Source organism: Herpailurus yagouaroundi, unplaced genomic scaffold (genome assembly GCF_014898765.1).
Source record: "Herpailurus yagouaroundi ecotype Mexico unplaced genomic scaffold, PumYag 181, whole genome shotgun sequence".
Classification (NCBI taxonomy): domain Eukaryota; kingdom Metazoa; phylum Chordata; class Mammalia; order Carnivora; family Felidae; genus Herpailurus; species Herpailurus yagouaroundi.
Genome location: NW_024412412.1, coordinates 20550958 through 20562269, shown reverse-complemented (window position 1 = coordinate 20562269; position 11312 = coordinate 20550958). Strand labels below are relative to the sequence as shown.

The window sequence follows — 11312 nt, the reverse complement described above, 5'->3', positions numbered from 1 at the left end:
GGAGAGGAGAGGAGAGGAGAGGAGAGGAGAGGAGAGGAAACTAGCCATGGGGACGTCACACAGCTAACCACTGGCAGAATTCGTTCTCATACTGAAGCTTTCCTACTGACAAAGCCTCCTTGTTTTCTGAGAGTCTTATTTTCTACAGAGGTTTGGAGCTTACAAACATACCTCATTTTATTGTATTTCACTTCTTTGTGCTTTGCAGAAACTGTGTTTTTTTTTTTTAAATACAAATTGAAGGTGTGTGGCGACCCGTGTCGAGCAAGTCTATTGGTGCCATTTGTCCAACAGCATTTACTCATTTTAATGTCTCTGTGTCATATTTTGGTAATTCTGGGAATATTTCTAACTTTTTCAATATTATCACATTTGCTATGGTGACCTGTGATTACAACTCACTGGAAGCTTAAATGGTTAGCATGTTTTTAATTAAGGTCTGTGCACTTTTTTTTAAAGATACAACACTATTGCACATGAATAGACTTTTCTATGCACCGGGAAACCAAAAAGTTCAATTGAGTCACTTTATTGCAATATTGGCATTGTGGTGGTCTGAAACTGAACCCATGTTATCTTTGAGGTATGCCTGTAAATAAAGTAACCCTGGGTTTACTTGTTCTATTAACTCATTCTTCTGCATATGTGTAGGCAATGCTAACTAATACCATGATCCCTCTTGTGCATGGCAAGAAACAAAAATATTTACAGCTCAACAAAAATTAAAATGTGCTGGTAATTTTACAGTAGAGGCTGTTTTTCATGTATATGGTATGTTGACAAGTTCTGATGTATGGTAGCATATGGGGCAACAAATTATTAACAGGGTTATCTGCACCATCGATGACTGCCAGATTAGCTGAGTTATCAGGCTTGACACACAGGGTGACCTTTGGCAGGAACTGGTATAAATACTAGGTTAGCCCTGTTAATAATCCCTAAGAGATCTTTTTTCCTTCCTTTAAAAAAAACAAAAACAAAAAAACAAAAAAGCAACCTTGAGACACCTGGGTGGCTCAGTCGGTTAAGCATCTGACTTCAGCTCAGGTCAAGATCTCCCGGTCAGTAAGTTCGAGCCCCACATCGGGCTCTGTGCTGACAGCTCACAGCCTGGAGTCTGCTTTGGATTCTGTCTCCCTCTCTCTCTGCCCTTCCCCTGCTCACACTCTGTCTCTCTCAGAACTAAACATTAAAATTTTTTAAAATCCATAAAAGGGAATGGAAGGGAAGGGAAGGGAAGGGAAGGGAAGGGAAGGGAAAAAAGAAAGAAAAATTAAAAAAACATAAAACAAAACTGCCCAGCAATTCAAAATGCCCGTAGATCCAGACGGGGGCTCCGCCCTCAACTCCCTCAATAGAGATGTAATGATGTCTCTATAAGAAAACTGAACCAAACACCAAACCCCAAATGAACAAAAAAACAAACAAAGAGTGACCTCCAGGCTCCCTACTGTCCAGAGCTGGTTTGGGCACTCACTCACTCAACAATGAGTCACTTATAACTAGGGGACAAGGGACAAGCACAGTGAGGCAGCTGGGATAGTCAAGAGCAAAGTACACAACGGCTGGGACCACGTAAGCTGCCTTGCCAAACCCTGCCCCCTTGGTGAGACTCCTGGCCACCAGCCACTGAGCTCCAGGGCTGGGCACACCGCTCACACACGGCCTCGTGGCTGTGGACTCGTCACTGGCTAACATAAGGGCTCTGTCCTAGAGGCCACAAGCTAAGCTTCATTCATATTTTTCATAATGCTTGCATTTGTCCAACCGAGTTAATGTCATTAGAGTACAGCTCTTTTATCACATTCTAATTCACGACAAAGATGAAGAATCGAGACAGCAAACTGAATTGCCCTAATGTGATTAACTTACATAGTCATCTGTTTCGGGCATAGGACACCAGCTCAGAGTTGGTGATTATTAAAGTACTGATTTTACGATATTTTAAAATTCTTCTTAGGTGGGTTAAGATTCACAGACCACTTGAAATGGAAGCCTAATTTGTTTGTTGTGCTTTTTCCAAGGACCCAAATTCTGTTTTACATGTTCCTTGCAAAAAAAAAGTTCCAAAAGGAAGCAATACATAAGCCTGGAGCAAACACACAGAAGGAAATGTACCTTCTTTTACCTTGTGCACATTTCCAAGTATCTGTAAGTAGCAGTTAAAACCACTCCACAGTTGTAGTTCAGAGCCCAGTTCCTATTCCACAGACATTGTTCTATTGGGTCAAACTCTGAAAGAAACATACCAGTTTCTCCATTTTCATTAACTTGACGTCCTGCTGATGCAGTTTTTCATTCTTGATCTCCAGCACGGCTTTCAGGCTTTCTAACTCTTGCTCCAGGTACATGATCTGAGGGTTCTTCTGGAATAGACACAGCAGAGCACAGCTTTGACTCATCACATAACACAAGGTGTTCAAATTCTTAACCCAGTCTTTGATGAGATTTAGAACCTGAGCAAACAGGCAGCAAGAGATTTCTACCTTCTTACAGCTGCTTCACAGAAAGGTAAAAAGAAAAGTTAAGAGAACTACAAGCCCAAAGTCTTCGGTTCTAAGAACATAAGAAAACGTTTCACCTTTGAAAATCTCACTCATTTATCAAGAATTCATTTATCAGGAACTTAAGATCGAAAAATATTTTACTGGAAGAGGAAAAAAAAAAACCTTGCTTATAATACAAAACGACTGTCAATAGGGATGAGGCCATTACAAGCCCTTTCCTGGTGTTTGGAGGGAAAAAAGGCAACAGCTGTTCTCTCAACAAAGTTAGTCAACTGATCAGGAAGAAAAAGGCAGTATATTTATAGTGCTCTCTGGAAAACGACAAAATAACCATAATGTTCTGAGTCTTTTGGATTTTTATTATGATGGGATTATACCTACCTGGCCATACTTCTCTTTTACACTTTTTGTCTATTTTAATATGCACCATTAAAATGCTGTCCAAGATGGGTGGCTCAGTTCGTGAGTTCGAGTCCTGAATTGGGCTGGTCGCTGACCGTGTGGAGCCTGCTTGGAATTCTCCCTCTCTCCCCCTCTCTCTGCCCCCCCCCCCCCGGCTTTCTCTCTCTCCCTCCTCTCTCTCTCTCAAAATAAATAAATAAACTTTAAAAAATAAAATAAAATGTTGTCCGAGGTAAAAAAGGGGAGATGTTCTCTTAGATGACACCACTAAGGTGGAATCCTGGCTCCTTGCTTTATTTCTGGACATCCAAGTGAACCATCCAAAATGTCTGATACGAGGGGCGCCTGGGTGGCGCAGTCGGTTAAGCGTCCGACTTCAGCCAGGTCACGATCTCGCGGTCCGTGAGTTCGAGCCCCGCGTCGGGCTCTGGGCTGGTGGCTCGGAGCCTGGAGCCTGTTTCCGATTCTGTGTCTCCCTCTCTCTCTGCCCCTCCCCCGTTCATGCTCTGTCTCTCTCTGTCCCAAAAATAAATAAAAATCGTTGAAAAAAAAAAAAAAACCAAAATGTTTGATACGAACAAACAGTGCAAGATCTACTGATCACATGTTGAATGAGGGGCTTTCTTAGACAAGCATCAGTGGTGTCGATCATCCAAACTATCCTTCTGGGCAGTGGTTAATGCTCTGGACCAATCCTTAGGGAAGACCAGGTAATGAATCTTCAGGGATTACCTATTCAAACACTTCACTACACAGGAGACTGTGAGTTCCACAACCCAGGCAACCCGTTCTGGGAATGTGCCAGAGCCAAAAAGTTCCCCGGGCGGGGATCACACCCAGGTCTCTATCACTAGAGCTCTTTCCAAAATTCCTGAAGTCTCATACACTGTCATCCTTTTACATGAGGGTTTTTTTTTGTTTTTGGTTTGTTTTTTTTTTTTGCCCTGAAGATAGAAAATCCTATCTTTTGTTAAAAGGAAACAGTGTAATTTACTCTGTCATTTTTTAATTTATTTTTTTATGTTTCTTTATTTTGAAAAAGAAAAAAAGAGCATGATTGGGGAAGAGGCAGAGAGAGAGAGACACAGAGAGTATCTCAAGCAGGTTCTGTGCTGTCAGTGCAGAGCCTGATGTGGGGCTTGAACTCACCAACCAGGAGATCATGACCTGAGCTGAAATCAAGAGTCAGAAGTTTGGTGAGCCACCCAGGTGTCCCTACTTTGTCGATTTTTAAAAATTAGAGCATCTAGAGCCCTGCTCCCACTTCTCTGCCCGCCTGTCCCTTTCTCAAATGTGCTCTCCCACAACAGCAGGGAGGCAGGAGATAACCCCACTTTCCTCAATCTGCTTCCATTAGTTTTCAAAAGCTGCTGCACTTCCAGGAAGCTCTTTAAAAATCTGCTCCTGGAACCCTGTGTAAGGTTTACAGCCTGCATTTAAGTCTAGATTTTTTGTTGTGTTTTGTTTTAAATCATTGCTTTGTCCAAGAATCTTCCAGAATAAATAGCTTTGAAGTTGCATTGAATATGACCTCATCTAATTGCATTCAAATGTCTAAGAGGGTACCTAGAGACATCAGCAAAAGAGTTCACTGAGAGACCCACACACGTGTGCTTCTTGAGCTGGCAGATTCTAAGTGGGAAATAACTTTTCCTGCAGCCCCGTGCACACGTGTATGGAATGAAAACGGTGGCACCGAAGACAGAAACAGGAAACATTTTTTAAATTCTCAAAAGTAGGATGGGGGCAGGGGAGGAGGGATACAAGTTCCAAGAGAAAGCTGAGCTTACAAGATAAATCTGTACTTTTCGAAAGGGAGGATTACCCCTATGGCCCACTGCTGAGACATAACAAGGCAAAGGATGAAATGCCTGTAGGATTACAATATGCATCAACCTTGACAACATAAGCTGAGCAAAAGAAGCCAGACACAAAAGGCCACACAGAACACGATTCCATTTATATGAACCTCCAGAGTAGGAAACTCCATGGAGACAGAAAGAAGTCTGGGGTTTCCCTAGGGCTGGGGGGTTTCGGGGGTGGGGGGAGGAAGGTGAAATGACTGCGAACGGGCACAGGGTTTCTTTTTGAGGAGACAAAATGTTCTGTAATTAGATAATGGTGACCAATGCACAACTTGCAAATCACTGAACTGTACATTGAAAAGGGTATTACTTTTTTTTTTTTTTTAAAGGGGGCACCTGGGTGGCTCAGTGGGTTGAGCGCTGACTGGCTCACATCATGATCTCACGGTTCATGAGTTTGAACTCCGCATCAGGCTCTGTGTTGACAGCTCAGAGCCTGGAGCCTGCTTCGGATCTTGTCTCTGTCTCTCTCTCTGCCCCTCCCCCACTCTGTCTCTCAAAAATATAAAAAAAAATTAAAAGGGTGAATGTCGTGGTACATCGATTATATCTCAGGCTACCAGTTAGTTTAAAAACAAACAAACAAACAAAGGGTAGTCCTCACATGAAACCCTGACGCTCACTGACAGTTGTCCTGTCTTTCTGAAGTTATTAGCCTAGACTGCTTGCAATCTACTGGGCTTGACCTGTATGTGGTTCGTAGAATTTCTAAAAGGACACCAAGAAACAAGCCAGTTTAAAAATCACTCTGCAATTTGGAGAAGGATTCCAAACCCCTATTATTTCTCTAGCTGCTGAACACTGACTGGACCCTAATAGGCAGCTGAGCAGAAGGAAACTCAGGAGTGATGGAGAAGCACACACAACTTACTAAATTTGCTTTCTCTCTTGATACTCTTTTTTGTTCTTCTGATTTCAACTTTTCATTTAAAGCATCATTTTCACTCTTCAGATCACTGATTTGTTTCTAAAACAAACAATGAAATGTGGAACACAAGTTAACAAGCAGACACCAGAAACACAGCAAATGTACACAGAAACATTACCCAAACCACAGGAACCTCAAGAATGAGGGCACTTTTGGGGGGCGGGGCTAAGTGAGATTTACTCACCTCTAATGATTCCTGCTTCTCAAAAAGCATATCCTCGAGGGATTTCTTTTCTATTTCATGGCTTTTCTTGATTTCTGGAAAGAAGTAATTTTTTGGAGGCAACGACATCATATAAGATCACTGTATTCTACAGTTGTTAAAGCACGTAGATGTAAGAGTTAATTAAGAAGCAGTATGACTATGTCACTTTATAAGATGTTATTATACAAATTAAACCATCTGTTCTCAGATTAGCCCTATGAAGGGAGCAGGGCAGATATATTTCCATTTTATGACGGAGAGCATGGAGGCCCACAGAAGCCCAGAGGCCTTAGGAAACACAGAGCATCCTTCTCAGGGGAGGGCCTCAAACACTGGCCTGCACACTCCTGCTCTGGAATTTCTCTGCACTTTTCCATTTGCTCTTCATGACCCAAACAGAAGTCTAAAACTAAACCCATTTCAGGGGCACCTGGGTGGCTCAGTCGGTTGAGTGTCCAACTTCAGCTCAGATCACGATCTCACGGTTCTTGAGTTCAAGCCCCGCATCGGGCTCTGGGCTGACAACTCAGAGCCTGGAGCCTGCTTCAGATTCCATCTCCTTCTCTCTCTGCCCCTCCCCTACTCACACTCTGTATCTCTCTCTCTCAAAAATAAACATTAAAAAAAAAATTAAAACCATTTCTAGCATGAAGGAAGAACGACAACATTTACTAAATGTCTACCCTGGACCACTTTTATATGTTCTCTAACTTCACACGACAACTATTTTTCTGACAAGAAAAACCTCTGCCAAAGGTCACCTAGCCAGTTCTAACCCCATGCCCACATGCTTCTCTGTGGGAAGCATGGAGCTAAGTGCAACAACTTCTGCGGTACTCTGTGTTCTGGAAGCAATGGCTCCTTCTTCTCCTTCTACTTCAACCCTTCCGCTCATGATGAAACCAGTAAAACAAATTCTTTCTTGATTCAAAAAGCGCCATCTGCATTTCCCAGCATCCTTGTACAACTTGAGTTGGTGAGCGAGGGTGCTCAGCATGGATCCTTTATTGTGGCCAGGATGTAAACGAACACTTTTAACTTCTCAGGACCTCAACTGGTAAAGAACAATTACTACCAAAAAGGCCTTTACATTCTTTAAAATCCATCCTATTTCTTCAAAGGCTGGCATCTGTGACAAACTATTATTTGCATCCTAAGGGGAAAAGGGCATCTGCTAACAATGAACAATGCAAAAAGAAAGCAAAAACACTCCACACTGAATACCACAGGGTATTCTCTGGAAAGGAAGTTTATGAATCATTTCCGTTTTAAAACATATCATGCTGTTCCATTAGACCTGATGCTATTTTTTTTTTAAAGCATTCTTGCCTGAAAGGGAGGTTTCATAGGCTTTCTTCAGCAATTCAATTTTCTCTGAGTGGCTAGCTTCAATTTCCAGCTTCGAGGTTTCATGGGCAGCATTTAAGTTGTCAAACTAGAAGAAAAAAAAAACAAACAAACCCAAACAATACTTTACCAGTAAAGTTAAAAGCCTTAAGTTGAATAGTATGCACAACGTTAGGAGATTTGACTCATAAGCTTGCATTCAAGTTACAGGGCTGCCCAACACATGAAAAGAACCACCCGACTTGGGGACTTGGGTCTGCCACTCCCAATTCTCCACTCTGTTTTTACCCCCCACCCCCCCAACCCCGCCCCAGGGGGGAGTCCAAGCACACGAGTTCTCCAGGGTTCATGGATGGAAATGGCCAAGTCCATCATAAGGAATGAGGATATATTTCACAGTGATAGGACCACATAAGATCCACGCCTGTCATATCGGCCTTTATGTATCCTCAGTCCCTAGCACATGCCCGGCGTAGGCATTCGGTAAATATTTGCTAAAGGAAAAACTGATTTTAAAGGGGAGCAAGGAAATTGAAGACAAGTTCATGATACAAGGATATGTGACAAATATGGGTTATTCAATGCCATTTTAAAAAATAAAAAATTCACAATAATTTTTTTGCAGTATAACATCAGAATGCAAAGGGATTACTTCCAGGTAGTAGGGTAAAGGGTGGCTTTTTTGGTTTTTTGTTTTTACTTTTCTTTCTTTTGTCTTCCTTTCTTTCACCCAATATTGCTTTGATCATAAGGGAAAAAATAATTGAAAAACCCCTTTTCACTTATTTAAATAAACAAAGGGAAGTTCAAAGGAAATTCATCATCAAACAACAATCAGAATTCAAATAAACAGCCACGATGGAGAACACGCTCCGGCTCCAAAAGCACAGACCTGCTCTTGCAGTTGGTTTTTGTACTTCTCCGCTTCTTCAATGTAAATGTTCTGGAGCTTTTCGCACTCCCCGGTGTAAAATTCTTTAAGCCGATTCTCTAGCTCTGTTAGATCGGTCTGGTGCTGCTGGTTCAGCTTCTGCACAAATCCTTCATAAGCTATTTGCAACTCATTTCTGGCTTTTTCTAATTTCTCACAGGTCGATGAAGCAGTGACTGAAAAGAGATGAAAAAGGGAAAAGATATTTAAACTGCTAAATGTCCTAAAATCCTAACATTCAAGCACAGGTGTGAGGACTCTGGAAACATTAACACAGTACTCACAGTACTCAGTTCTCTCTTGACCAGACTTTCAAAGGTAATAGTATAGAAGTGAACAGTAAATAAGAACAAGAGAAATGGTCGCTGGCAACCCCCCACCCCCAAAACCAACCCAAACCAAAAACAAACAAAAAAACCCCACACAGTCATCTAGCAAGAAGTAACAGAAGTACTTGAGAACCAGGTTTCCAAGGGAGGATCACCCTTTTGTATGTTGCCCAATCAGTGCGGGGGCCATAAGGAGAGGAGGCTCTGATTGGCTGAGGCGTCTCTAAGGTTGGCCAGCCAGTAGGGAGACGCTAAGACACAGAGGAACAGGGAAGACCAGAGAGAAGAAATAAACGGATTTTAATCTTCCACTTAATTTGAGCTGATTTCAAAAGGACAGTAATCAAAACAAAGTATTAGAATATGTTGAACACAAATGACCAGGGCATAAAAACTTCAGGAAAAACACATTTTAAAAGCTATCATATAAATATATCGTTTATATTGTTGATATACACAGGTTGATATTTTTAAAAGGCAAAGTTATCTGAAAAACAGAATTTGAAATCGGAGCATCTTACTTCTTCACCACCACTACTGAAAACACGTAATCGTTAACGAAAAATTTTCAGATTTGCACACAAAGGCATATAATACAACCACACTGTAATAAATCTTGGAAGATCTCGATCATTTGTCAGAAGTTTGACTCTGGACTTTTTTAACCTTCCTTCACTGACATTCAATACAGGTGAAACCAGTGCTACTCTGTCAGAATTTGTGTTCTCAATATCCTAAAGCACCCATGGACTAATACAGAGTACTGGTACATCTGTTGTTAATCCTTACCTCCCTTTTGGCAAGCAATATAGATTTCTGGAATTATGGAAGAAATAAGATGGTTTTAGGGCAGAGAAAGGACAGTTTAGTTTAATGATAATTCTAGCTAAGTAACGTGGAACTGGCTGGCTCCTGGGATGAATTTCCAGCAAGGAGGTAGACTTGTCTTCATGGTCTCTTAGGAACATGCCATGTAGTGGGAGAAATATTAGTCACTTGTCTCCTATTAGGATTCTTTCAGAGGCAAAATGGACCATATTGAATAATGACAAGAATAGCTTCTTCTAAAGAGAACCATTAAAATTCAAATAAATTCATAAATACTTGTTGAAGGGGAAAGGAACATAAAAAAATAAAAACTACTATTCAGTGAATGGCGCTCCTCACACTTTATCTCGTCTACCTCTCCCAGAAGTCCTGTGAGAACCTTGTTACAAAATGAATAAGGAAGTCAACACAGGGGGTACACAATTTGCCTATAAGCACACAGCTAAATAAGTGGCAGGAGACTGGACTGTTGTAAGCAGTTTGGATACTGATTGTCTACATCCAAAGCCTGTGCTTCTCCCCCACCCCACCCAGCTGTCTTTTGTGCCAGAGACTGGAGAGAAACAACATGGAGCCTCTCCTTGGGAGGCTCATTGTCTAAGTGAGAAGATATACACTTCAGAAACAATACAGGGAAATACCTAAGGGTCCAATAAATGGCGCTTACAGTGGTTTACACCCAGCTACGATGGTATGGAAGTTGGGGTCTTAAATTTCTTTAAGTTGTGGTAAAAGGTAGGTAACATCAGTACCTCAGATAAATGGAATCATACAGAACCTGCCCTTTTGTGCCAGGCTCATTTCACTCAGCAGCATGTCTTCAAGGGTCATATGTATGTTGTGGTATGTGTCAGAATTCCCTTCCTTTTGAAAACTGGATAATAGTCCATTGTGCATATAGACCACATTTTGTTTACCATTCATCTGTCAAAGGACACTTGGGTTACTTCCACCTGTGGGCTGTTGGGAATGCTGTTATAAACATGGGTGCACAGACATCTGTCCAGGTCCCTGTCTTAGTTCTTTTGAGTATATTCCTGGAAGTGGACTTGCTGGGTCATATGGTAATTCTGTTATTATCTGAGCCAACACCGTCCTGTTTTCCATGACAGCTACACCATTTTTCATTCCCACCCGCAGTACACAATGGTTCCAATTCCTCCACACTTTCACCAAAAATTGTTTTCTTTTCTTGTATTATTTTTTATAAGCCATTCTAATGGGTGTGAAATGGCAGCTCACTGGTTCTGATCTGGTCAATTTTTTTTCTTTTTTTTAATTGAGCCACGTGACATAAACGCCATCCTGATACTGAGGGTGAAAACTATTCTACCATGAACAAAGGTGGGAGACTGCATGGCGTGCCTTGGGGACTAGAACTTTCACAAAGCATAACAACTGGAGATAAGACCCAAAGAGGTAGATGGAGGCCAGATTATTGGGGTCATCAAATGCAGTACAGACTGACAATTCAGTCCCTTGGAACTAAATTTTGGAAGTTATTATTATTTTTTCTTTAAAAGAGTAAAAGATAATGGTGATGTTGATGGTTACATAACACTCTTCACTTTTCCTTTTTATTGTACTAATTATTTACCAAAGGAGGGGAAAAAAATGATTCAAGAAGGCAAATGTTAGTCAAACAGGTACACACAACATTAGCTTCCACTAACCTTCCCAAGTACACAAACAAAATGATGGCCCCACATACTTCCTTGTGGGAATCTACATTATAACACTCTATGAAAGTAGATGACAGAAAAATATTTTGCAAGCACTCAATGAAGATGTCCAATAGCTTTCTTATTGGTTTCATGTAGTTTTTACTTAATTCTCTTAGAATTTCAGAGATCAGCCAAAAAAAAAAAAAAAAAAAAAAAACCAATAGTATGATCGCAGCCCATCTGAATGCTCATATCAGAGACAGAAATGTCTAAGTGAACCAGAAACTAGAAGATCATCTATATGAA

General features: G+C 41.2%; 1 protein-coding gene across 8 annotated transcripts in view; it reads right to left on the bottom strand.

Moving 5' to 3' along the window:
• MTUS1 (microtubule associated scaffold protein 1) overlaps nt 1–11312 on the bottom strand; it is a 173665-nt gene that overhangs the window by 5107 nt on the left and 157246 nt on the right. For 7 of the 8 annotated variants that reach the window (XM_040490059.1, XM_040490061.1, XM_040490062.1 and 4 more), the window contains 5 exons: nt 8147–8361; nt 7237–7342; nt 5887–5960; nt 5646–5741; nt 2250–2366 (listed from right to left, as the gene is read on the bottom strand). In XM_040490059.1, coding sequence (XP_040345993.1) covers nt 2250–2366; nt 5646–5741; nt 5887–5960; nt 7237–7342; nt 8147–8361 — 608 coding nt within the window. The remainder of the gene's footprint in view (nt 1–2249; nt 2367–5645; nt 5742–5886; nt 5961–7236; nt 7343–8146; nt 8362–11312) is intronic. The other variant, XM_040490060.1, reaches the window with a different exon arrangement.